At 38.3% G+C, this 26,422-nt stretch overlaps 2 protein-coding genes across 8 annotated transcripts in view; one reads left to right on the top strand and one right to left on the bottom strand.

Moving 5' to 3' along the window:
* zfr2 (zinc finger RNA binding protein 2) overlaps positions 1–14,513 on the bottom strand; it is a 32,601-nt gene extending 18,088 nt beyond the window's left edge. For 5 of the 6 annotated variants that reach the window (XR_008397083.1, XR_008397082.1, XM_053683133.1 and 2 more), the window contains exons 1-11: positions 14,427–14,482; positions 10,909–11,149; positions 9,703–9,817; positions 7,743–7,958; positions 5,357–5,733; positions 4,560–4,742; positions 3,081–3,288; positions 2,778–2,920; positions 1,988–2,107; positions 1,402–1,547; positions 71–197 (exon numbers count right to left, since the gene is read on the bottom strand). Coding sequence is in view for 4 of the 6 variants with exons in the window: in XM_053683133.1 (XP_053539108.1) it covers positions 71–197; positions 1,402–1,547; positions 1,988–2,107; positions 2,778–2,920; positions 3,081–3,288; positions 4,560–4,742; positions 5,357–5,733; positions 7,743–7,958; positions 9,703–9,817; positions 10,909–11,149; positions 14,427–14,482 (1,932 nt within the window). In the remaining 2 variants the exon portion in view is untranslated. Of the gene's footprint in view, positions 1–70; positions 198–1,401; positions 1,548–1,987; positions 2,108–2,777; positions 2,921–3,080; positions 3,289–4,559; positions 4,743–5,356; positions 5,734–7,742; positions 7,959–9,702; positions 9,818–10,908; positions 11,150–14,426 lie in introns of all 6 variants that reach the window. The other variant, XM_053683131.1, reaches the window with a different exon arrangement.
* A 4,316-nt stretch (positions 14,514–18,829) lies between these two features.
* Positions 18,830–26,190, top strand: atcaya (ATCAY kinesin light chain interacting caytaxin a). 2 transcript variants are annotated; one of them, XR_001813708.3, is made up of 11 exons: positions 18,830–19,049; positions 19,776–19,834; positions 19,954–20,190; positions 20,306–20,470; positions 20,569–20,671; positions 21,701–21,832; positions 22,438–22,524; positions 22,906–23,004; positions 24,121–24,203; positions 24,850–24,909; positions 25,489–25,508. XR_001813708.3 is itself a non-coding variant. In XM_017477421.3 (11 exons), the coding sequence occupies exons 2-11, from the start codon at positions 19,798–19,800 to the stop codon at positions 25,532–25,534; spliced, it is 1,002 nt and encodes a 333-aa protein (XP_017332910.1). In that variant the 5' UTR covers positions 18,830–19,049; positions 19,776–19,797; the 3' UTR covers positions 25,535–26,190. The 2 variants fall into 2 exon arrangements, 1 of the variants encoding a protein (XP_017332910.1); XM_017477421.3 differs by having other exon boundaries at positions 24,121–24,156; positions 25,489–26,190.
* The last annotated feature ends 232 nt before the right edge of the window (positions 26,191–26,422 follow it).

The following is a 26,422-nucleotide window of genomic DNA, read 5'->3' as shown; positions in this document are numbered from 1 at the left end:
TTTAGGGTGACATTCAGGTTGCCACTAATGTGGATCAAGTTCTTACAGATGCTGTAACTTTTGTCCTTACCAGGAGAGGGGGCACAGGCATCCCAGAGTGGTTTGTGAACAGTGGGGGTGCTAGTCGGCGCCACTGTTCCTCCCAGTACAGGTGCTCCTCCTCGACTCTCCTCCAGCACATGTCCTCCTCATATCTCCTGCAGAATATTAACAAACATAACGTTTGACTGTATGCACTAGCAGGGGCTCTTTGTGATTAGGAAACCAAATGTCCATTTTTGTTAGAGCGCAACTCCAGCAGCCTTTTACCCTGTTGGCACACTCCCATATTCAAGCATCACTACAACTTCTGTGTACCTGTATTTTCCAGCTCGTCATTTTCTGCTCTGGATGATATATGAAATGGTTGCACACTGTACTCGTGCTGTAATAAACCATTATTTTAAACCCAAAATGCAGAAAGTGGCTTTGTGCACCCTATTTTTAAACTTTATTTGATTGTGTACAGTAGTAATGCATGCTTGTAATAATAGGACGATCAACTACAGAGAATTTGCGTGATACATTTACCTAGTCATAGTGAGAAAGCACCTAAATAAAGCCCCAAGTTCCAATGAATGAAAGACATCAGTCCACTGTGAAATAAATGAATGAGAAATGGGAAATTTAATAATTTTACTCAACACTCAATGCCAAAGTGTACTTCCTGGTTCTGCATTCTACAGAAAACCATGAAAGGGAAGCAAAAACAAAACAACACATATCTTATGGTGTTCAGAAACCACAGCTGTATGTGCAGCAGCTTTGCAAAAAGTTTTGTATCAAAACAAATAAGTCAGTTGCCTTTATAGTTTTCCACTAGCATGGTAGAAACGGAACATAAAAAATCCCCTCCGTTTTCTCATTTACATATTACCAGTAAACTTCTCACCACTATGCAAGTCTAAATCAGGGTTCACCTTTTTCATAAAATGCACAATAATGGAATATTTATCAGAGTTTATAGGGCTTAAGGTCATGTTTTTGTGTGATAGGTGATGTTTCCGATATAAATTACACAGTTAAGACCCTGTTCTTAATTTACCACTGTGGTTTCACACCTATTTACACCTCTAGAGTCAGGTGCTAACATCACATCACAAGAAGTGCTGCTGTCAGAACTACATGAATGCTATTTGAGTTATGCAAAACATTTCTGCAAATATTAATGCACAATTACTATATATTTGATAAACTAAAAAAATTCAAATAAAATGGCATGAAGTTTTTTCTAGGATGAACCTCACACAAGGTTCGTTCTTTAGATTAAAGGGGACACACACACCATACACACACATATATACACACACACACACACACACACACACACTATTGGTTTCTAAAACTGACGTGAAGGTCAACCTCATTTCAATGTGCCAGCGCTGCTCGTTCTCAAGCTGTCTCTTCAGCACGGCTTTCTGATTCTGCTTCCTCAGTTTATCTTCCAGGAGCTTCCGTGCGCGGTTGCTTGGCTTGATCTCCACCAGCAAGTCTGGATTCACCTTTTTCTGCAAAGGGTTAAGACAAGTAACTAGAATCCACATAAGAATTTTGGATTGCTTTGGATTTCATTTGATTTCACAACAAGTCCCTCTGGACTTGCCCTAAATAATACAGGAAAACCTTTGCTGTTTACAATCCAGTACTGCTATAAACACGCTACACTGCTACGTCTGCTGAGACTCCTTTAAATGTTCATAACACAAGATTTTATTTTTTAAAAATTTATAAAGTCATTCTCAAAAATTAGGAAATTGATTTTTTTTTATACGAGGATGTGCAAAGAGAGTTTTGTATAAAGGTTTCATAATCAATTTTTGTCAACAAAATGGGGAATTTATACTGTTCTACAGTGAAGCCATTTTATATTTAGACCAAGTTAGCATACTGTGAGAGTGTAGTGTTCCATAGTAATATCTTTGTGTGAAGAGTGAGTGAAGAATCCTACCTTATACTGAAGCCGGTGTCTTCTGCCCTTTAAGTGCATGTCTTTGGCATTGGGATCATTGAAGCTGCACTCACACAGCTTACAGTGGAAGCGAACCAGCTTTCCTTCATCACTGCAAATCTGAGAGGAAACAAACATGAGGTTTAAAGACCAACTGAAAAAAATAAAGGGAGTGTAAAAATTTAATATCTTTACATTACCTCTAGGTAGTCTGATATACATTTACAAAGGTTCTTGCTATTTCAAGCCCCAAATAAAGAAACAGTTCAGCCTCACTGACCCAATAAGATACTGTCTACTTCAGTGATACTATTTGTACATACAGTACAATCCAATATAGAAGAATTTGAACTGTATTGAATAATAGATACACAAGATACGCAGCATAAATGAGAATTATATTATCATCCAAATCACATCTAATATACAATTCCACCTTCAACGTTTGGCCCGTATCTCCTACACGAGTGTGATCCTGGCACTAACTATGGATGGGAAAAGAAAGCAAGTAATTTGGCTTCAAGATGGAGCTATAGACTGCAGTGTCAGAAAACAGATGCTGTGCAATTTAATGGGATGCTCATAAACTGGTGGCTGTAATCAATCATTACTTGTTATGCTAGACTCGCCTCATAACTCAACTAAAATTGAGACTACTATTGAGTTAAGATGAATGTATATTTGATTTGATTACCTGGAATATATAATAAATGTTACTATAACGTGGAGCTTCCATCTCCTATGGCATCTGTAATCAAATATCCTGTGAAGAAAGTTAATTGTGACCTACCTCCTCTACATAATCATGGCCAACAGGTTGGACATTTCCCTGAGCACCACCTCCACTTCCTTCATCTTCATTCTGAAGGTCAGATTTCAGCACTGCCTGCTTCATCTCGTCGACCCTCACCAGATCTGGAGCAGCTGCTTTGGCTTCAATCAAACAAGAAACCACATAAGAACAGTGCAATATTAGCAGCAATGTTAATTAAACAATCAAATGCAGTATATACAGATCCATCCATGCTTCCCTGCAAATCTTTAGATTAATTTAGATATGTGACGGGCAATAAACAAAACAGTGCACACTTACCAACAGCTATGGTTTTGGAAAGAACACGTGTCTTCGGTGTCTCCGTTTTGGGAGGCTTTAAGAATGGGGGTTTCTGTGGCATTGCAGAGGAAACAGGAGCTGTGGCAGGTTTTGCAGCGATTGTTGTCATGGGAACAGAGGCAGAGTTCACAAAAACGGGCTCAGTGGAGGGTATAGGTTTGCCAAGTTTTGTGTGCAGCTTCACCACCTAGCGACAATTAAAAATGGAGCATGTCAGGGGATAATTGTGTGTGTGTGTGTGTATGGGGCTATGTGGTAAGCTAAGATCATTATTAGATCATACATTATGAACAATATTTTTATGCAAATGTAGTTATAAACACTTGTTGAGTTTTCGCTTCTTATTCATGAAAGAGAATATGAAAAATGGCATACACTTTGCAGATGATCACAATTAAAACCAAAACACAAGCATAGATGATCCTCACCAGGGCTCAAAATAAACAATTTTATTTAAATAACACATCAGTATATAATTTATCCTCTTCTTTCTGATTCAATTTAACAATGATTGAGCGCACATAGTGCACAGGCTTCCATTTCTATGAAGTTTTACATTTTTTTTAGGAATGCTTGCCTCATCGTTATGGCAACAGTTTGTGCCCATGTCAGAGTTTATTGGAAAATCATACCACACTGCTCAGACATTCGACGATCGGCAAACAACTGTACATGTTCAGTCGGTCAAAACAAATGTGACCAACGACAACAGATGCCAACAGGGTTAACACACTGATCCGACAAAACCCAACAAATGTGTCTGCTGGCATTGGTCAGTTACATTTAGCATTTTCCTAGACACTCAAATTGCTTTACATAGTATAGGGGGGAATCTCCTCAACCACCAATAGTGTGTAGCATCCACCTGGATGATGCGACGGCAGCCATAGTACGCCAGAACGCCCACCATACACCAGCTATTGGTGGAGAGTGATGTAGCCAAGTCAGGGATGGGGATTATTAGGGGTCATGATGGAGAAGGGCCAATGGGGGAAATTTCAACAGGACACTGGGGTTATACCCCTACTCTTTTATGAAAAGTGTCCTTGGATTTTTAATGAGAGATAGTCAGGACCTAGGTTTAATATCTCATCCGAGAGAGACAGTGCTGTTTTTACAGTATAGTGTCCCCCTCACTCACAGGGTGAGCGCACCCTGCTGGCCTCAATAATACCACTTCCAGTAGCAGCCTTAGTTTTTCTAAAGAGGTCTCCCATCCAGGTACTGGCCAGGCTCAACCCTGCTTAGCTTCAGTGGGAAACCAGGTGAGAACTGCAGGGAGATATGGCTATATGACTTAAGAAATCATAACACTACTGAAACCAGCCACCTTTTAGACCAGCTCATAAAATGTTCCTACACATTCTGCTCTGCCATTTTACTGGTTTCACTGCTGTAACAAGCTTCATTCAACTCAGCACATGAAATGTTTTAAGGCACTCAAATTTGAGGACAGACCTTCAGGTGCTTGGCCCCCCGGATGTGTGCTTTGTAGGCGTCCACACCAGTGCAAGAAACATCACAGAGCTCACAGCGCAGCTGAATCTGAACACTGTGCGGCCCATTGGTGACCTGACTGCTACTCTTCTGCAACACCTCCTTCTTTTTGTGCTTCTGACCTTCCAGGTGCTCATGGTAGGTCTGCAGGAGAGAAAGAGTAGCACTGGTTATTATTTTAAATATCATCAGTACATATATTTATGCCATTTTTAGTCTTTAAGTGGTGTCTTGGAATGTAATATGTAATGTTCCTATGCTTTATTCTGATTATATGGATATGGAGGATACGGAGCTGTATTGTCATAAATGTCATGATTAAACTGATCACATAATAAAGGATGATAATAAGCATTCAACAGGTATTTTGTTAACAAGCAATAACAGTCATTTCTTAGACACCATACATAATAATTTTTCATTCAAACCCTTTAAATTCCAATCCAAATCGAATAGCTAGGGACGCACCAATCTAATACTAAGGATCAGCATCAGCCTGGTACTGGTCTGTAAAGCTGGACATATTTTCCCAAAAACTATTTTAAGCCTTGACCATGTGCGCTGCTGAATTGGTACCCTGGGGGTTTTATATTTCCCAAACTTGCAGAAAATTACCAAGAAAATATCAGCATTAGATCAGTTTCGGGTATCAGTGAGATATCAGTATTGTAATGGAAAAATGGAATCCATGTGTGCCTACCAATTACATGACACCTCACCATTTGTAAGTTGTATTCCTCTAACAGACTTTAATGTACCTGTGGGCCAGCACAGCTTATTTTGCAGATATCGCAGTAATGAAGCTGAGGCTGTTTGGGAGGGCCTTTAGGCTTTTGGACTTTATTCTGACGAAATGTGGGTTTTCTGTAAGTACTGACAGTAGAACCAGTGACCCTTGAACTGTTCCTTGAGCTATTCCAGGACAAACTGGTGAGCTGCGTAGCAGGTGTCTGGGCTTGCTGTGGGGGAAGTGGGTGCTGGTGGGAAGAACCCTGGGGTTGATGGGAAGAACTTTGCGGATGATGGGAAGGACCCTGGGGCTGGCTATGGCACTGAGGGACAAGATGTTGGGATGCTTGATAATATGAGGGGGTGGAGATGTAGCTGCTGGGGTCATAACTGGAGTAGCTGTGACCTGCAGAAACAGACAGAAGTCAAGTTAAGTAAATAAGACAGTTGAAACTGATGTCACAAAAATAATTTTCATATATCTCACCATTACGACCAGATATGACTGCTTAATGTAATGTACTGTGGATGTACTTAATGTAATGTAATATAGTGTAATGTAATGCACTTAATGTAATGTACTTAAAAAGCACATATTACTGCTCATACAGTATTTAAATTTTGACACCCCGATTTCATTTAACTTTTAAGCCTGCATTATAGATGGCCATTCATGCTTTCTGTGTGTTTGAATTTGCAATGTGCCTACTGGAATAAAGGCTTATTTTTTACTATTATATATTAAAGCCTGTATCACATAAAATGGAATTTTAGATATTTTAAGACTTTTTAAGAAAATGCCATCCAATAACATTTTGGAACACAGGCCCAACCATGATCTACAGTGAGGGAAAAAAGTATTTGATCCCCTGCTGATTTTGTACGTTTGCCACTGATAAAGAAATGATCAGTCTATAATTTTAATGGTAGATTTATTTGAACAGTGAGAGACAGAATAACAACAAAAAAATCCAGAAAAACGCACGTCAAAAATGTTATAAATTGATTTGCATTTTAATGAGGGAAATAAGTATTTGACCCCTCTGTAAAACATGACTTAGTACTTGGTTTAAAAACCCTTGTTGGCAATCACAGAGGTCAGACGTTTCTTGTAGTTGGCCACCAGGTTTGCACACATCTCAGGAGGGATTTTGTCCCACTCCTCTTTGCAGATCTTCTCCAAGTCATTAAGGTTTCGAGGCTGACGTTTGGCAACTCGAACCTTCAGCTCCCTCCACAGATTTTCTATGGGATTAAGGTCTGGAGACTGGCTAGGCCACTCCAGGACCTTAATGTGCTTCTTCTTGAGCCACTCCTTTGTTGCCTTGGCCGTGTGTTTTGGGTCATTGTCATGTTGGAATATCCATCCACGACTCATTTTCAATGCCCTGTCTGAGGGAAGGAGGTTCTCACCCAAGATTTGATGGTACATGGCCCCGTCCATCGTCCCTTTGATGCGGTGAAGTCGTCCTGTCCCCTTAGCAGAAAAAAACCCCCAAAGCATAATGTTTCCACCTCCATGTTTGACGGTGGGGATGGTGTTCCAGGGGTCATAGGCAGCATTCCTCCTCCTCCAAACACGGCGAGTTGAGTTGATGCCAAAGAGCTCCATTTTGGTCTCATCTGACCTCAACACTTTCACCCAGTTGTCCTCTGAATCATTCAGATGTTCACTGGCAAACTTCAGACGGGCATGTATATGTGCTTTCTTGAGCAGCGGACCTTGCGCGCGCTGCAGGATTTCAGTCCTTCACAGCGTAGTGTGTTACCAATTGTTTTCTTGGTGACTATGGTCCCAGCTGCCTTGAGATCATTGACAAGATCCTCCCGTGTAGTTCTGGGCTGATTCCTCACTGTTCTCATGATCAATGCAACTCCACGAGGTGAGATCTTGCATGGAGCCCCAGGCCGAGGGAGATTGACAGTTCTTTTGTGCTTCTTCCATTTGCGAATAATCGCACCAACTGTTGTCCCCTTCTCACCAAGCTGCTTGGCAATGGTCTTGTAGCCCATTCCAGACTTGTGTAGGTCTACAATCTTGTGTCCTGACATCCTTGGAGAGCTCTTTGATCTTGATCCCTTTAAGAGTGTGCTCCTAATCTCAGCTCGTTACCTGTATAAAAGACACCTGGGAGCCAGAAATCTTTCTGATTGAGAGGGGGTCAAATACTTTTTTCCCCTCAATAAAATGCAAATTAATTTATAAAATTTTTGACATGCGTTTTTCTGGATTTTTTTGTTGTTATTCTGTCTCTCACTGTTCAAATACAACTACCATTAAAATTATAGACTGATCATTTCTTTGTCAGTGGGCAAACGTACAAAATCAGCAGGGGATCAAATACTTTTTTCCCCTCACTGTAGTACTATTAATTATTACATACAGTATTGTGTAAGAAAGAAACCTCAACTCACAATTGTATGAAGTGGCGGCTGTTGAGTTATAGGAGGAGCTGGGGGTAAAGGTGGAGATGGAGCTGGGAGGTTGCTGAACGGTTGTGGATACAGGGTAAACACTGTAGCTGGTGGACACAGAGCTAGTAGGAGGCAGGGTTTTGAGCACTGTGGCCTGTCTTTGAGGCTCAGACTGGCTGTACACTGCACTTACAGGCCTGTAATCACTTTTCACACCTGAAGGAACAACAGCAAATTTCATTAGTTAGCGGGAGAAAATCTGGAATATTAATACTGAATAAATGTGTCCAAAACACCAGATTTATTACTAGCAGCGAATACATGGTTGTCACAAAGGGTAGGAGAATGGGGCAGCGCTACATGAGCTAAAATTATAATAAGAGACTGTGTGTGAAATTGAGGTTGTAATAAAACTCTGCAATAAGCAAGAAAAATGCTATGCAGATACTGAATTCTAACAAAATATTTCAGAAGCATTATTTTTGAAATCATTATAGATTAAGCATTAAATGTTACTCAGAGCATGCTTTACCGGACAACAAATAAAGCAACAGCTCATTTGCTTCTGCTGGAGTGAGGCTGACAGGCAGTGAGGGAGGCGTGTAGAGGGGGAAATATATTTTTTGCGATGACAGAAAGCGGTAACTAAAATAAAAAGAAGCCAGATCTATCATAGCACATAAGAGAAATTATTGTGTTATTCATCATAGAAAATGAGTTTTCAATAGAAAGGAAAAAAAACAGGATATCTGTAATCACAGACAGGTTGCTCTGCTTTATGAAAAGCCCATTTTATTTATTTTATTCACTTGTAATGACCGTTTTAGACCTTAAAATTACATTCTATTAAATGCTATAGAAATATATGTCCTGTCGAGAGTACTGAATCCTATCATGTATGCATCAATCCACTCAAGATCATATCTGCATATCTTTCACTTTTCACATGAAATTTTCACAAGATATCAGCATTATCTCAAGAAATCCGGAAATATAAAGAATTCACGACATTAAAGTTCATAATTAAAGTTCTGTGTAATAAAGTGGAATCACACAGGAAAAAATTATCGAACACACTAACTGAAATTTATTTAATACTTAGTGGAAAAGCCTTTGTTTGTAATGACAGCTTCAAGATGCCTCCTGTATGAAGAAATTAATCGGCCGCAGTATTCCGGTGTGATTTTGGCCCATTCTTCTAAACATATTGTCTTTAAATTTTGTTCAATTGGATTCAAGTCAGGTGATTGACTGGGCCGTTCTGGGTCTTGCAAAAAAGAATACCACCCTGAGGCCTGCACATCACTTGAGACAGCCGTGGACACATGCTCACCCAGTCTGATTTGTTGCAGAAAATCAACTTATACCCATATTGCAACACAGTACATATGAAATTACTTTAATTATTTTATTCATTTACTCAACAGTTAGTTCCGGTCCACTAATTTATTGGACAAGCAGGGTCCCAAGAGTATAACAGCTTACATATTTAGCTCTGGTACATTTCACTGTTTCACTCCACTTGTCTGTGTTTGATACATAAAATTCCAGTTGTAGCAATAGCTTGTTACATTGAAACCATTACAACATTTACTACAAACTGTCAGTCAGTTGTTGCATGGGAACACTCTATCCAGCTGTTACTTCTTTGGGAACTATTTTCGTGAGGAAGCAAAAATAAACATTTGGCCATATGCTGTCTGAAATATCAGTCACTAATTATTAATTTATTGTTTATAGAACTGATGTATAAAACCAATATCACACTCGCAATTGTACTGTTACAGTGAGTATCAGCACTGCTGTGATTATCTACAGCCTCAACAAAGCCGTGCTGAAATTCAGAACTCTTGCTTGTGTGATGTTGCTTAATTATACAGTACAACAAAGTTGAGACCTCACAGAGGTATGTAGATATGTAAATGAGTATTAATTTGACCACATAAAGAAAAGAAGTCACCTGTTTGAAAGAAGGCATCCAATGGACTGCACTGAGGAGTTGTGTCATTCGTCTGATAGTACGGTTTACTCTCATAGCTGCTGACCAGTGATGGCTGTCCATAGCTGCAGATCCCCTGTGTTTTCAGCACAATTTTTGCGCAAATATAAAAAAAAAAACATTTAGAATAAAAGTGTAACGAGTAACATCACTATAACTGTATTATGCGTCAAAGCTAAAATATTGAGGCATGCTGAGAAACTAAATATATTGATAGAAAAAAGAACATTAAAAAGTTAGTTCCCACTTAAACTAAGACATAAGTGTCCAAGTTTATGTAGCTAATAAGCAACAGAAGTCTATCGTGCCCAAAATGTTTGTGTACATTTCTGCCTCAAACATCATCCAGTTCTTGGTATGATATCACAGACTTGCTGATGTTGTTTAGAGTACAATGTGACTTTCTGTGATCTACAAACATGAACAAAACTTCACTGTGTATCTTAACACCGGAACATTAGAGGGGAGGCCATTAGAGTAGGCACACTTTTTTTCCTCAGCAGTTTGGTATCATTCCATCCCTCCACGTTTGATGGCAGATTTGTACAAGCAAGCTGAAGAAGCCCACATGTAAAATTGACAAAAAGGAATTGTGTTACTTTCTACCCTGTGATTCAGAGCAGCACTGACCAAGCGTGGGCTTCTGTGAGCTCATATAAGCAGAAAAGGACATTTAGTGTATCCCTCTGTGTGCTCTCTGACGTGGCATGAGCAGCAGTTCGAAAACATGTGTCTTGGTAAAAGCACATGCTAGCCTTCGTCCTCCCTGGTAGGTAGCTGTTATGTGTTGAGCAGAAGTAGCTGGTGGGTGGAAAATTGCAAATGACCAAAACAGGAAGAAAAATGTGAGGGAAAAATATAATGAAGTACCCCCCCCCCCCCCCTCCACACACACACACACACACACACACACACACACACATACACACAGCAGTGCTGCAATATTCTGAACTATGACGTGAAGATAATACTTATGATCAAAGGCAAAAAAAATAAGAAAGAAAGAAAGAAAGAAAGAAAGAAAGAAAGATGTAAAAGTTCATCAACAACATCTGCTGTCCTTTAACACCACAGAATTTGGTGTATATAATCGGCCATATATACAGTCTATGGTGTACACTTGTTTATCCTCTGCTGCTCCATAAGCTATTAAAAAAAAAGACTGACCCCTTCACTGAAGATCTGATAGGTCTGAGAGGTGCTGCTTTGTTGAGGTGCCGCTTCTTGCTGGCCAAAGCTGTAATTCAGAGCTGCCTGTGTCTGGTACGGTTGATAGGTTTGAGACACCACTGGTTGTGGATTGTGTGCTGTGGCTGGAGAGAACGGGGCTGTGTAAGCTACTGCAGGTGCAGGCTGGACACTGTAGCTACCAGTGGTTTGGTGGGAGTATGCAGGGGGTAACTGGATGCTGAAAGAAGGCAATACAGACAGTAACAATTTCAATAAGCAAGAGCACATGTGAAATAAAGCCTGGTAAACAAACAACCGATGTTTTTAAATAAAAAAAAATAAATAAATAAAAAAAAAGGTTTTGGAGGATATCAAATTGGACCAGTCATGTCCGAGATTAGATCATCAACATGCTATATTGTAAATTTTAACTGCAGAACTTTGGTGATTGTTGTGATACACTATATGGCCAAAAGTATTTGGAGGAGGCCTGTTGTGCATTCAGTGTTCCAGTTCATCCCAAAGGTGTTCAGTGGGGTTGAGGTCAGGGCTCTATGCAGGCCACTCGAGTTCTTCCACTCCAACCTTGGTAAACCATGTCTTTATGGAGCTCGCTTCATGCACAGGGGCATTGTCATCCCGGAACCAGTTTGGGCCTCTTAGTTCCAGTGAAGGAAAATTGTATTGTGTGGTAATAAATTTAAGACACAGCAAAGCTTAAGGGTAACAGAGTATGTAGTTTATTGAGAATCACTATCATACACATCATACACTGGGGAGGGAAAAGGAATTGTCAGAGCATAACCTGAAGGTGATGGGTAATATGGTGCTGTGTTTGTAGCAAAGCTACCATCATCATCAGAGGAAACAATAAACAGCCCCTCCACAGAGGTTATGGGAAACAGTTGAGCCTCAGTTTGAGTAGAAGCATGAGCATAAGTCACCGATGGAATTATATGATAAGCAGGAGGATGAAGAAACCCCGGTGGAACAGGTGAAGAGCAGAAACGTTCCAGCAGAGCTGCAACATCCACTGCCAAATGTGCCAGCTGATGACATAGATATTCACCCAGGCCCGAGAGATTAGGCAGCTGAGAGAGAGATGGTCCAGCTGAAGGAGGGTGTTGGTCAGCAGGACAGAGATCAGAGAGAAAGAACAAAAATGAGATAAAACAGTAGTGGTAACACTTAAAATATATCCACATATATACATGTAAAAGCACATGCAAAGAATGTAGGAAACAGGTATCAATACACTGCATGGAATGAGCATAAAGTTGAAAACACACACACACACTCACAAGATGTTTAAGAAGCACCAAAAAAAACGTATAATAAGCTTAGGATTAGAGAATAAATGTGTGTAACAATAGGCAGTAATAAAAATATATCTCACCCATTATGAAGAAGTGGTAAAACATTCAAATTGTCCAGGACAGCGGTGCGGTGAGATGCGCACAGCTCAGTTACCGGAAGTGGGTATCCCAGAGAGGAACTTTTAAAGGAAATTTTAAATACTAGAAAGAAAACCATGGAGACAAAGGGATATCCAATGGCTGAAAATGGTTTTTAAGGGGATTCCAAAGTGAGAAAAATTTATTCTAATGGTATTTAAAAAAAGAGATAAGTAGAGTTTAAGGGGAAATCAAAAAAGACATTATTAAAGCATATTGGGGTTTAAAAAGGATGAGATAATTGGGCGTAACCTAAAGATAAGACTGTATCAATGGGGCATTAAGTCTGATTGGATCTCGTCTTGTTTTTTTGAACAATAAACTGGATTTTTGCTTCTCTCATCCAACGTGTTCTAGATTTTTACTTTCAATTGTGCATTTGAGTATAATCACTTATGGAAAAAGGTCATTAGCACCACTAGTCATTTTTGACACGACATTTGCTAAAGCACACAAAGACCTTCTACACAACTGAGTTTTTACAACTTTAAGGAAATGGTTTGAGGAAGAACCGCATAAGGGTGTAATGGTCAGGTGTCCATACAGTTTTGGTCATATATTGCACATTTTAGGCAGTTGTATATAAATCCATTACAATATGATGATGCAAATCAAGGCACACATACTGAACTCAACAGCACTGTGATATAAAATCATATGAATAAGTTTGTTATTCTGCACATATTGTTTTATTGTTTACATTAACATGTTCCGGGGTGCTTTGCAGATCACTATGCCCAAGCAACTATATAGATAGGTGACAAATTAAAAGAAAATGCTAAATAAATGAGTGAAGAAACATAACAGGTGCAGATCCTTTCAGACAGGTATACCACATGATGTAACTGAATAATGAACACCATACCATACTCTATGGCAATTATACAATGCTGAGCAGGACCAGTTGGATTATGATGGCAAGAGCAAAAGATCTAAAGGACATTGCAAGAGGGTTCATTAATGCAAGTCACAGAGACTCACAGAGAGTGCCCAACTGGGTGTGTTTCAATGGGAACAATGACTAAGAACACACCTAAATTTGGAAATTGTGGTTGAAAGTGAAAACACAAGTGCAACTGCTCTTTAGGTGACTGAGAATATCTCACACTATCAGCAAGATAGTGTGAGATAGATAGTGTGCTCACATTATCTGCAAGAATTACACAGGCAGCAACACTGTAGTAGGGTTACAGTGCATCCTCATTATAAAGACTACAGACCCTGGTCTACAGAGATGTGATGTTCTGGTGAGATGATGCGTCACTGCAAATCAATAAGAAGTTCTTCTGACTGATGATGAAACATTTCTATCCTGATGGGAGTCGTCTCTTTCAAGACATTTGGTGGAATATATTTTGGAAGAACAGTGTTCATCTCTCGGTTCATCTCTCTCTCTCACTCTCACTCTATCTAACCGATGCACTGAAGGAACACTGACTGAAGATGTTCTAGCAGCTTACTGTGGCCCAGCACCTTACTGACACACTTTTTCCCCCCCATTTAACTTGAAAGGTGTGCATTATTTCCGTGTAACAGCACGGTCTGTCCTGTGGTATTCCTTACAAATGCACTCAACCTGTAAAAATGAACTGACATTTAGACTCATTATTGCTTAACCTTTAAATTAAAATAAATAAATTATTAAATACAGATTTTAAATCCTGAAGAACAAATGGTTGGAGGTCCCTTTAACTGTGCCTTAACACCTGCCCATTAAACAGCCATTTACTAAAAGATATGTTGAATGTTAATGTTAACATTCAATTGTTTGCCCAAATTTCTGAAACTTCTTCACATTTGTTTAATTATTAACTTCATGGTATAAACAAATTGAGAAGACATAATGACAAAACCCTGAGGTCAGCTAGTAGCGGGCTACTTAACCCAACTGACTTTCCGGGCTAGTTTTGCTAGCTAGCTTAGCAAAATAACTTTGCTAACTGGTCTTTCTCTCCACGCCCGTATATTTAAAGCAATTATTGGCAAACGCCGCGGACTTCTTAAAACTGTGCAATAAATTCACCGCTTACTCTAGAATAAAATGCAACTCGCCCGTATTACCTGTATTGCGGTGCAACGGTTCCATAAGCATATCCATAATAATTACTAGCAGCCATTTTAGTTCCGAGTTTCTACATTTCCCACCCGTTTTCCGATAAATCCCACCTTATGCGATAGGATTGGCTATTAGGTCTAACAAGCAGTCTGTCGATTGGATAATGGAGACGTCATTCACCATAGCCATTAAACACTGCTAGTAGTTCATTCAATGATTAATTCAGTGGTACGATGAATTATGTTATTTATAATATGCTTGTATTGTACTGGTTTAAAATTTATTACAAATAATATACAGAACAACATAGATAAAAACCAACATCCAGCTATATTATACGTTATACATTTTTTAATCTAGCAAACAACAACAACAACAACAACAACAACAACCGTCTTGTTCCCTACAATGTTACTTTATTGTGGGAGTGAGAAAACCTGGACGAGGGACTCGTTTATGAATAAAATGATTCACTGCTTCAAACATAGATTAAACACTTGTGAGTCGAGACTCGGTCGTAAATTAACCGATTCACTGACTCGTACAAATACGACTTTTCCCAATTGACCGTAGATTAAACAACATAGAGATATATAAAAATATGACGAAAAATAATCGTTCCAGGGAGTTGTGTATGTGTAAGGTGCTTGGTTTGGATTATTCATTTAAAAAAAAACTTTACAGAAAGGTGTAATTTATGTGTCAGCAGTCTACCAGTAGACCTCAACCATGCTGTTTCCATTTTTTAAATCAAATTTCAAATCATACCTTTATTCCACAGAACTTGGGGATTGTTTAGTGCATATTTTGTGTGTGTGATTTGTATGTATATGTATATGTATATGTTGTATGTAAATGTAAATACGTTGCAGTCGAGAGCAGTAACTGGTGTCATATTTTTGTTTGTTTAAAACACATTGTACAGCACTTTGGTTAACAGAAAAATGAGCTTTATTTACTTTATTTACAAAATGTACTTATGTACTTGCTTATACCATTCCTTGTACCATTTGCTTTGCTAAAACATGTCAAGCATAAAATGAATAAAGTTTGGTCAGTAAGTCACCAGACAACTTTTATCATTTAACCCTTTTATTATTATTACTCAATAATTAATTAATTAATCTAGCCCAGAGGTTTTCATTCCAATCAAGCAGGAGCCACACCTCACTCCACCTGTTTAATCAGTTGATCTTGGCTTCTGCTTGGTTGGAATGAAAACTTGCACCCACAGCTGCCCTTTCCGGATAAAATTGGACACCCCTGATCTAGCCACTTTATCCTGGACAGGTTCATGGTGGATCCAATGGCTATAGATTTTAATTACAAGCAACTCTGTACATTTTGGCACCCTTCATGAAGAAAACCAAGCATGAATATTTTAAATGAATAAAACAAACAATGAGAGATATTTGGGAGACTACAGGTGCAGGACTGGGAAATCATTGTATGTGGACATTTCTTGTAGTTGTGCACCTTCTAGGCTTTGAAAAGAGGAAGTGCCAAAATTTATATGATCATTTGGGAAAACAGAGAAAGTGCCTTCCAGTACTCCAAATAAGATGACACCTATTTGTCTTGGGTACTTACTGTATTTTATGTCTTTTGCAATAATGTGTTTGCATTAATTTTAAAGCATTATTTTTTCTGAAAAACTGAACATTACACAGAAAATTTCTTAGGTAATGGACCATATTATGTAATAAACCATGCTTCGGACAAAAACATCATTGACTCTGCTTGTGATTTTACCTGCAGAGCCAGAAGAACTGTAATAAGTTCTTCAAGAATCGATTAGTCTTAGAAAACTGCACAACAATGTACCTTTAAGAGAACTTGTGTGCTTCTTCAGTTTTACAAGTCATAACTGACGTCTTGAAATCTTATTCAGAAAACTTGTATTGAAATACATGCTTAATCATTCATTTATTTGTTTCAAACAATTTCATTAAGTGATCACATGATTAGTAAGTGGTCATTAAGTGATTATGTAATTAATTAAAAAACTATATTTTTGGGAACATTTCAGAGATAGTCTGTATTACAAATTTTATTTGTAGTTATACAATTATTTGTAGTTATACAATTACATACCCCCCCCCCTTTTTTTTCTTTAAAGTTCTTTGCCGTTCAGATTATTGGCACCCTGTTGTCTGAGAAAGAGTGAATAAATGTGAAAAAATGTGAAAGAATAAGTACACAACATGGAAATTGTTGGCTTTTTTTGAGACATTTGAACAAGCAAACATTTGATCACATTTGAAACAGTGCCTATTAATAAAGTTGATATACTTGAACAAAGCCAAAAGGAAAATTAGCTTAGAAATATCAATAGACCAGGCTTGCTGGAATTTTTGAGCACTCTTCCATGCAATATTCTTTCAGTTGCAAGATGTTTGAGGGTTTTCTTGCATGTATTGCCCGTTTCAAATCCACCCACAACATTTCAATGGGATTCAAATTCGCACTTTGACTAAGCCATTACATAACCCTCCATTTCTTCTTTTTGAGCCATTCCTTGGTGGATTTGCTAGTGTGGTTAGAATCATTATCCTGTTGAAAGGTCCACTTTATAGTTCAACTTTTGGCAGATGGCAGCACATTATCTTTAAACACTCTCTCATATGATGCAGAATTCATAGTTGAATCAGTGAATGCAAACTGTCCAGTCCCTGATGCAGCAGAGCAACCCTAAACCATAACGTTTCCACCACCGTGCTTCACAGATGGTATGAGGTGCTTCTCTTGAAAATTGTCTTTAGTCGGCACCAAACATGTCTCTCCAGAGCACATTATTGCAAAAGACCTGGTTGTTGCCTATATGCTCAGTGTCACTGTAGTCTTGCAACGGCTTTTTCCTGGTACGCCTCCCATGCAGGTCAAATCTGTGCAATCTCTTTCTGATTGTAGAAGCATGCACTTTGACACCAACAGTTGCAAGACTTACTAGCAGATCCTGTGATGAAATTTTGGGGTTCTTGGAGACTTCTTTTTACACCAGACGGTCTGCTCTTGGGCTGAATTTGTGGAGACGGCCAGTCCTGGACAAATTGGTCTTTTGAAATCTGCACAACTTGTAGATGATTTTCCTTACAGCGGAAAGATCTATTTCAAATCATTTGGAGATCTTTTTGAATCCCTTGCCAGACACAGCCATCCACAACCTTTTTTTCTGAAGCCTTACAACACTCTTTAGATCTTGGTATGATGAAACCACACACCTCAATAGCAAAGGGAACACCAAGCACTAGATATGAGAGGTTTAAATAAGACAGGTTCCACCTGAACTCCCTAAGCAGGTTCTAATCACTGGCACCCTATCTTCACCACCTGATTCTAATTTTATGGATTTGAAGGTGTGATAAATGTAGGGGTGTACTTACTTTTTCCATGTGACTGATCTGTTTTTTGTTCATTTAAATTGTAAAAACTACTAAATGTCAATTTTATGTGTCATTTGATAGAGTTTATGAACTTTATTAATAGGCACGGTTTCAAAGAGGATAAAATGTTTGCTTGTCCAAATATGCTAAAAAAAAAAAAGCCCACAATTTCCATGGGGTGTACTTATTTTTTCACATGAACGTACATTATGACATGTTGTTCTTTAATAAATTAAAATTGTTAATAGTTGTCAAATAAAACATTTTGAGATGTCATGTTATAGGTAATAATCTACTTCAGCATGGTAACAGTACCTCTGCTTAGTGTCTGTATGCATCACACTACCACATTGTTGATTGGTTTACTATAACAGCACACCCCATTGTGTTTTGTACCTTACTTAGCAATATTAGGATATGAAGGTGATTCTAAATAGTATAAAATGTGCAATAGTACACAAAATTGTAGATCATTTATGAAAGGTAATAAAGCTAGTTCCTTTATGACATTTAAAACATTTTAAAACATTTAAAACAATTCATATAGATAAATACATTACATAATATTACTTCAGCGGTACTCTAAGAGTAGAAATATTGCTTAATTCCTTGTTATGGTATTCATACTAAAATACCATTACAGCTTTAGTGTGGAATGGATTTGAATGATTTTTATGATATTAACATGAATCAATACCATTTTGTTGATAGAAAATGGTGCATTTAATTTTATATATAGTCCTAAGAACAATACTGGATTATTTTATTTAAAGTGTGTATCAGATTTCTTCTATTTCATGACTAGTCAAAGAATGAAATCATTGGTTTATGAAGGTGAAATATCTATGGAGACATATTGGTGCTGGAATTTCCCCCTCACTGACTTGGCATTAACATGAGCATGGGCAGTGAATCTCTGATCCTAGGTCAGCAGCAGTGTGATTTCTGTGTATCATCACATGGTGCCTCTGTGTGTGAAGAGAGGGAGCAGGTGCAGCTTTCTCCTTAAATGGTAATGAGCCACGTCATGTGACGCAGGACAGAGCCAACAACACAGCATCACCAGGAAAATGGAGGCAGGGCACGCATAGAGAAATACACACAAACACAGTTTCAGCATCACTGGCTAGAAATGATGCTCTAAACATTAACAACAATTGAAAAGATGATATTTTGTGATATGAGAAAGTAGTGAAGTGTGGTTTGAAAAGGAATCAGCAAAATCTTCATTTCCCTGATATAAAGGTAAGTGATGGAGCAGCTTTGATTTTCTATATTTGGCTACTGCTTATGGCCTGCACTTAAATCAAGCTGAAGTTGTGTGTTTGATATCAGGAATGTTTATCAGCTAAATGCTGATTTTTTTTTTAAATAATGTTTTGATGCAGTGACCATGATTACAAGATTACAATTACAATGACATTGAGAAAAGCTGTCATATATATGTATGTATGTATGTATGTGTGTGTGTGTGTGTGTGTGTGTGTGTGTGTGTGTGTGTGTGTGTGCTATTAAACGATTGGGATCATACGATCATACTGGCTTGTTTTGTGCATCCTGATCTCTCTCTGTCCTCTCCCTATATATTCTCTGAATAGTGTGTGTGTGTGAGAGAGAGAGAGAGAGAGAGAGAGAGAGTGAGTTGGGGGATGTTGCACCCCGTGCAAGTTAAGCAGCTGCAGGCTGCACACCAGTGAACCCTTCAGAGCATGATAAGGCGCTTTCTCTCTCTCTCTCTCTCTCTCTCTCTCTCTCTCTCTCTCTCTCTCTCTCTCTCTCACTTTCAGGCTGCTCATTATCATATCACTGTCTCTGCTTCATTAAACACAAGACCCATTCAGAGCAAAGATGAGATAATTTGATAAGTTATTCATCAATCTCTCCTTTTTTAGCCTCTTTAGTCTATCTATAAATGCGATGTTGAAGACTGCAGAGATCTAACTGGGTTTGGGTTGTCTGTGTGTTTGAAAGGCTGCTTCCAGAGGAGGGAGATATGGATTCTTCCTGCACACTTGGTGAGGAGAGAACATGTAAGTGCACTGTATGTATGCCTGATTCATCAAGCATGTGAATATGAAGCCCAGAGCTTTATTGACTCCTTCATGAATATTTAACCCTTCCATCTTTCTCTGCACTTTTTGTTGTCCAGCTCCTCCCAACTCACTTCACATAAGTGGAGCTGGTGGAGGTTTGGGTCACCGCAAACGCCGCACCCTTGTAGCCCCAGATATTAACCTGTCCTTGGATCAAAGTGAAGGGTCCCTGCTTTCTGACGATTTCCTGGATACACCCGATGATCTGGACATTAATGTTGATGACATTGAAACTCCTGATGAGACAGACTCCCTGGAGTTCCCAGCCAACGGCAATGACATGGAATGGGAAGGTGAGGTTTTGGTGCTCTCTGTTTCTCTCTGAGCTTGTTCCTGGTATCAACAGATGAATGAATGAATAAATAAATACATTTATAAATAAATTATTTTTATATTCTTTGTGTGCAGATGACACGCCAGTGGCCTCAGCCAACTCGGGGCCTGTAGAAGGGGCTGAAGATGAGGGGGATGTTGGAAATGGTCGTTTGTGGAGGACTGTCATCATTGGCGAGCAGGAGCACCGTATTGACATGCAGCTCATTCGGCCATACGTGCGTGTCATATCTCATGGAGGTGAGCCCTCATGTGTGAATCTTCTTCTCTTGTCTAATGCTTATACTGTCATTTACCACCATGTCACTGCTTTCCTTTCTTCTGCTCTGGTTCCAAAGGTTACTATGGTGAAGGCCTGAATGCCATCATTGTGTTTTCAGCTTGCTATTTGCCTGACAGCAGCTGTCCAGATTACCATTATATCATGGAAAACCTCTTTCTGTGAGTAGCCACTTATGACATTTTATGTATGTAGAAATAGTGAGGTCTATGTGTCTACCAGGATATATTTTAGGATCTAAAATAGTAGTGTGGTCCACATAATAAATAAAATTTAAAAAATATATAAAAATAATAAGAAAATGATATTGTTGATACGGTTATGTTTTCTGTAAAGAGATGTTGAATCTTTTGGGGAGAGTCCAGGTTCAACACTTTGTAACAACCAGTCAGTTTTCTGCCATGTGTCATGGTGGAATCCTTGGAGGTGGATGCAAATGCAGAACTTCATTTGCTAAGAGAACAGAACACAGACGCAAGGAACTAGAAAACAAGGCGGGAAACAAACTTAATCTGAACACAATGCTCCAGCGAAAAATAGGAACTTAAATAGGATAACTAATCAAGAAAAACAACAAGCAGGTGAACATGGTAAAACAGGAAATGAGGGAGACAACAGAAGAAGTAGTTCTGCACAGACAGACAGGGTGCCCCCCCTAGTGGCCCTAGATGGAACTGCCCCTGCAGACCATGCCACCATGGGGATGTCTTCTGATGTTGCATTTTGCAGCATTTTCTTAACAAGCTGCACTTTTTAATTATTAACAGTACAACAAGATATATTACCGCAAGTGAGAGAAAAAGACAGGAAAGTGATTTAATCACTGTTTATAGCTGCTATAACGTAAGTGATAACAGGAACTAACTTGAGTTGTGGACATAAGTGTCATATACTGTTCATTTTAAGTAAAAAATTGTATCATTAGCCAGTTTCTGAGGTATAGGAGTCATTTGGGACATGCTGTTATTGGAAAGTGTTATTGGGGTGGTATGAGTACTTGTGCTTTTTGGCAGCCTGCAACATGCCACCCCATATTTTTCCACACCTTAATAATTACTTGATAAGATGTATTACATTGCAAGGGGTCTCTGGGATTGAGTGTGGATGTGGAGATGAGATTTCACTGTCACTCTTCCTTTCATCAAGTAAGCTAATACCCCCAACAAATTCCTATTTACATTTGAGTGTAGGTATGTAGTGAGCAGTCTGGAGATGTTGGTGGCAGAGGACTACATGATAATCTATATGAATGGAGGAACGCCACGCAGCAAGATGCCTGGTATCAGCTGGCTGAAAAAGTGCTATCAGATGATTGACAGAAGGTAAAGACACTTACAGCTGCTTGTACATTCTGACATTTTCAGGCTGTGAGATAATGGTTAATATGATCATCACAATTACTCTGCTTGATATTTAATCATATTATAATCATTCATGAAAAAGATATTCATGCAAATTAGGAGCAAAACTGGTTCATCTAACTTTTTGTTGTTTTAAATAAATAGAAAGACTTTTCACCCTGCACATTATGAATATATTCTTTTGTATACATATTGGAAAGATGGATGAATAGATGGATGGATGGATAATTAAGCTAACGAACACACATGGTTTTGTCTAGGACCTACATATTATCTTCAGTTTGTCCCTCTAATAAGGAACCCTTTAATGATTCTGTATAAAACCCTACAACACTGGGTGGTCTTTTCAGATACAGCTACAAGCAGAACCACTTTAGAAACTATACAAAGAACTTTTTTCTTTCTTCCTTCCTTTTTTCCCCTCCTCCTTCTCCTAAAAATTGCAATCAATGAAGTGGTCAGAAAGAAAATGTTAACTGCATGGTTTAATTGTGCAGCACTTGATTTTAGACAACATTGTAATTCTACGGAGATCATGTTTTAAAGCATTAACATTTTTTTAATAGACTGAGGAAGAACCTCAAGTCTTTGATCATTGCACATCCATCCTGGTTCATACGCACAGTCCTGGCCATCTCCAGACCCTTCATCAGGTAGGAGCTGTCATCGTCATCTTCATTCTTAACTGACTATGGTAATAGTAATACAATCAGGGTTGACACAGTTCTTTTACACCAGATATATAGACAGTTATAATTGAATAACTAGTAATAGTAATAATACAAATAATTACAGGAGAAAGGTAGTGAAATTTTTAATGAAAAAAATGTAAAAGCAAATCTATTGTTAAACAATAATTTGACCAAAAATGTCATTTACGCAATGTTCGATTTACCTAAAATATATGCCAAAACATATTTGGTGTCTGACATTCACTTTTGAATTTTTATATTCAAGCTATGAGATTAAGGTAGCTAACAAGTGTATTGTGTATGCTTTGAACTATGTCAAGTGTTTAGTCTGTCTTTGTGCAGCGTGAAGTTTATGAACAAAATCCGCTACGTGCACAGCTTAGAGGAACTGGAACAGATCATCCCCATGGAGCACATCCACATCCCCGAGTGTGTCATACAGTAAGTGTTCTCACACAATGATCGTTAAATCCTCTGAACTAACATGGCTAGCATGTTGGTGCTATATATTTTTGATTTCCATGAGAAGTTGGTGGTTGTGTGCTGCTGTGATGTCACAGAGTTATTGTTATTGCTAATGCAGTTACAATTGTGTTTAATAGGAGAACATTTACAATTATTTCAAACACAAATGGACAGGTTCCACTGTTAGCTCCTAAAAACAGAAGGCCTTCTTTTCTTACTTACCATTTTCCACTGATGTTCAGTGTCACATAAATTATAAATCCAGAATATCCAGGTGTTCATGTTGAAACTTGAGTGTGCACTAGAGTGTACAGATGAGGAGGTGAGAGAGCTGGACAAACTAAAGGACTGCTGCATCAATCACTTTATGTAGAGATGATGCTAGGGCTAATGCTGCACTTGTGGTGATTATTGTGCTCAGTGTTACAGATTTACATTTATGGCATTTGGCAGACACCCTTATCCAGAGCGGCTTACATTTATCTCATTTGTACAACTGAGCAGTTGAGGATTAAGGGCCTTGCTCAAGGGCCCAGCAGTGGAAGCTTGGTAGTGCTGGGATTTAAACTTACGACCTTCTGATCAGTAGTCCAAGGTCTAAACCACTGAGATACCAAATTTAACCAAGAACTATGCCTGTATATTAACAAACTGTTCACAGCGTGCATAGCCATGTTGATTTGATGTTACTCTGTAAATGGTGAAAGAACTGGTAGTAGAGAAGACCTCAAGTTGACTATTGAAATAGCAGACATTGATGGTGAGGGGTTGATTTTAAATAGTTTTTACAGGTTGTAAGTGGAGAATTACAAGTTTCAACTTTGCCTTGAATTCAGCATAAATCCCACTGCACCACTTCAGAAGGTAGTTGAATAGCATTGTGGGTAATGTACGAAACCATTAACCAAGTAAAAATAGACCAAATCAATTCAGTCCTGGACACCATTGAAGATTACATGTTAATTAATATTGATAAAGACTAATATGTAAATCATTCATGGTGGATATTTCCTTTAATCACACTAATGTATTGAAGTGTATGATTTAAGATGTCTTTCTAAAGTCAGTTATTTTGCTTTTCCTGTGTTGCAGGTATGATGAAGAAAGGATCAAAGCACGAAAAGAACGGTAATCATCCTGAGATACAGTGCCCTCCACTAATATTGGCACCCTTGGTAAATATGAGCAAAGAAGGCTGTGAAAAATTGTCTTTATTGTTTAACCTTTTGATATTTTGTTAAATTTCACAAAAATACACTGCTCTCTTGGATATCAAGCAATTGCAAACACAACACAATGAAGCTTTTTTTTTTTTTTTTTAACGCTCAACAACCTTTTGCCGCACATCACTGCTATATTCCTTGGTCTTACCTGTTGTTATGAATGACTAAGGGAATTTGGCCTATGTGTTCCCTCATATTTATACCTCTATGAAACAGGAAATCATGGTTGAACAATTTCCTGTTCCTGGTCACCCAGGTGTACTAGAAAAATGTAAAATATCAATGGCAATATACTTCAAATATATTTTTCTCATATGAATTCATAGAGGTGCCCAGTTGCACACTTATATTTAACAAAGATTTTATTTTATTTTATTTTTTTTTGGATAAACCTGTGTTTTAGCAATTATTTGATATCCATGAGAGCAGAATATTTTTGTGATTAAAAAAAAAAAAATTAATTTTTTTTTAACAAAACATCAAAATGTGCCAATATTAGTGGAGGGCACTGTAGATTGAATGAAATGTATTTGGAGGTGGGTTTGAACTGCACAGAATGCTACAAACACATTTACCCATAATGCCTGTGTGCATTTAGGATGGAAGAAGAGGGGGAGCATCAGCTGCAAGAAAATCAAGAGTCAGCCCATACAGATGGGTATGTAGTTAATCCCAGTCACTGTCACTTTGGCTTCTTATATTTTATTACAGTTTATTCACTACTACTGCTGCAGACTAAGGCAAGATATTAAACAAGTGTTGCACCAAATACCACATCATGTTTTGGAGGCTTATTAAAAGGCTGATCTCAGGTCATTTTATTAAAGGCAGGTGCAGGAGGAGTAATAAGCAGTTAATAAAAGACTCACAAGTAGTGTTTTTGTGTTCTTACGCTGGGCAGAATGTATCTGCCTACTCTTATTCATCAATTACATTTATGTGGAAAGACGAGTAATTCAATAGAGCTCACAAACCTTTTCTTCAACTGTACATCTAATTTGTTAAAGAAATGGCTCCTTGACTATACATCTCTAAATACTAAAACTCAGAATCACAATTTAACCCTAGTTTATACCTACTACAGATAAGTCCATTGGTTTATGCTTGACATAAAATATAATATAGGATCTTCATTGTCAGTGTAATTATTACAAGAGTATTTGGAGCATGTTCACAAATCATGCTCTGTTGACTGCAGAAATAACTCTAACTACTAACTCAGTTTTGTCTTTCTCAGACCATCAGCAACAACCACAACAAGAGTAGAAGAACCAGTCCTGTGAGAGACGCCTTTCCATAAAAGTCACTCTTATCTGCTGACCTAAATCCAGCTTCCACTTTCACTGGCCTGCTCTGGTCTGTAATCACACAATTCACCCACTGGTTCCAGGTCAGCATAAAAGGGTCTCTTCTATCACAGGTTTCTTAAAACTCCACCACTAGGCGGCACTCCATCCAGAGAATGATTGCTGTATTCAGTAGCAGGATGTATGTAACCACGACCAGTGTATGTTCGCTACCGCAGCTTCCCAGTTAATGACCGACCCTGATGTCCACTTTCTGGCCAGTGCCATCTTAAAGAACATGCTGTCACCTACCTATACAAATCATATGTGAGTTTGCTCAGGAGAGATTCTTTAAAGCGATGCATGCAAAGTTGACCTTTCCTGTCTGTGTGTACACATGCCCAGCTTGAATGTGTTATTAAACTCTGCTGCTTGTTCATATGGCTATTTCATGTTTTGATTTTTTAAATGTTTTGAATGCTTTCTTCCTCCAACAGTATTGTGGTAAATTATTGCTTTTTAAGTTCCACAGAAGTGCAAACCAATACGTCCTGGAGAATATGGCTTGTCACAGATTTTGTTCGATGGTAATTTTATGTTGCCTTAAGTTCTGAATGTCAAAGTTTCAAAATTAAACAGTAGTATATGAATGACATTGACTCGTTTTATGCATTTCTCATACCAAAGTAATGTTGTTAATGTTTTTGTTTTTTTTAAGGAAACGAAAAGATCATACAAGATTTTATCCATCAAATTTCTGTCTGTATTTGTAAATTTTATATTATTAAAGATGTGGACATGGAGATAGCTGGTTCAGGTTTGATCCGACTATGCAATCATCTCGTAGATTGCTCACTATCTGAGCCAATTCTCTACTGTAACGCA

Source organism: Ictalurus punctatus, chromosome 10, assembly GCF_001660625.3.
Source record: "Ictalurus punctatus breed USDA103 chromosome 10, Coco_2.0, whole genome shotgun sequence".
Lineage (NCBI taxonomy): Eukaryota > Metazoa > Chordata > Actinopteri > Siluriformes > Ictaluridae > Ictalurus > Ictalurus punctatus.
The sequence above is the reverse complement of the archived record's forward strand: the minus strand, read 5'-3'. Positions and strand labels throughout refer to the sequence as shown.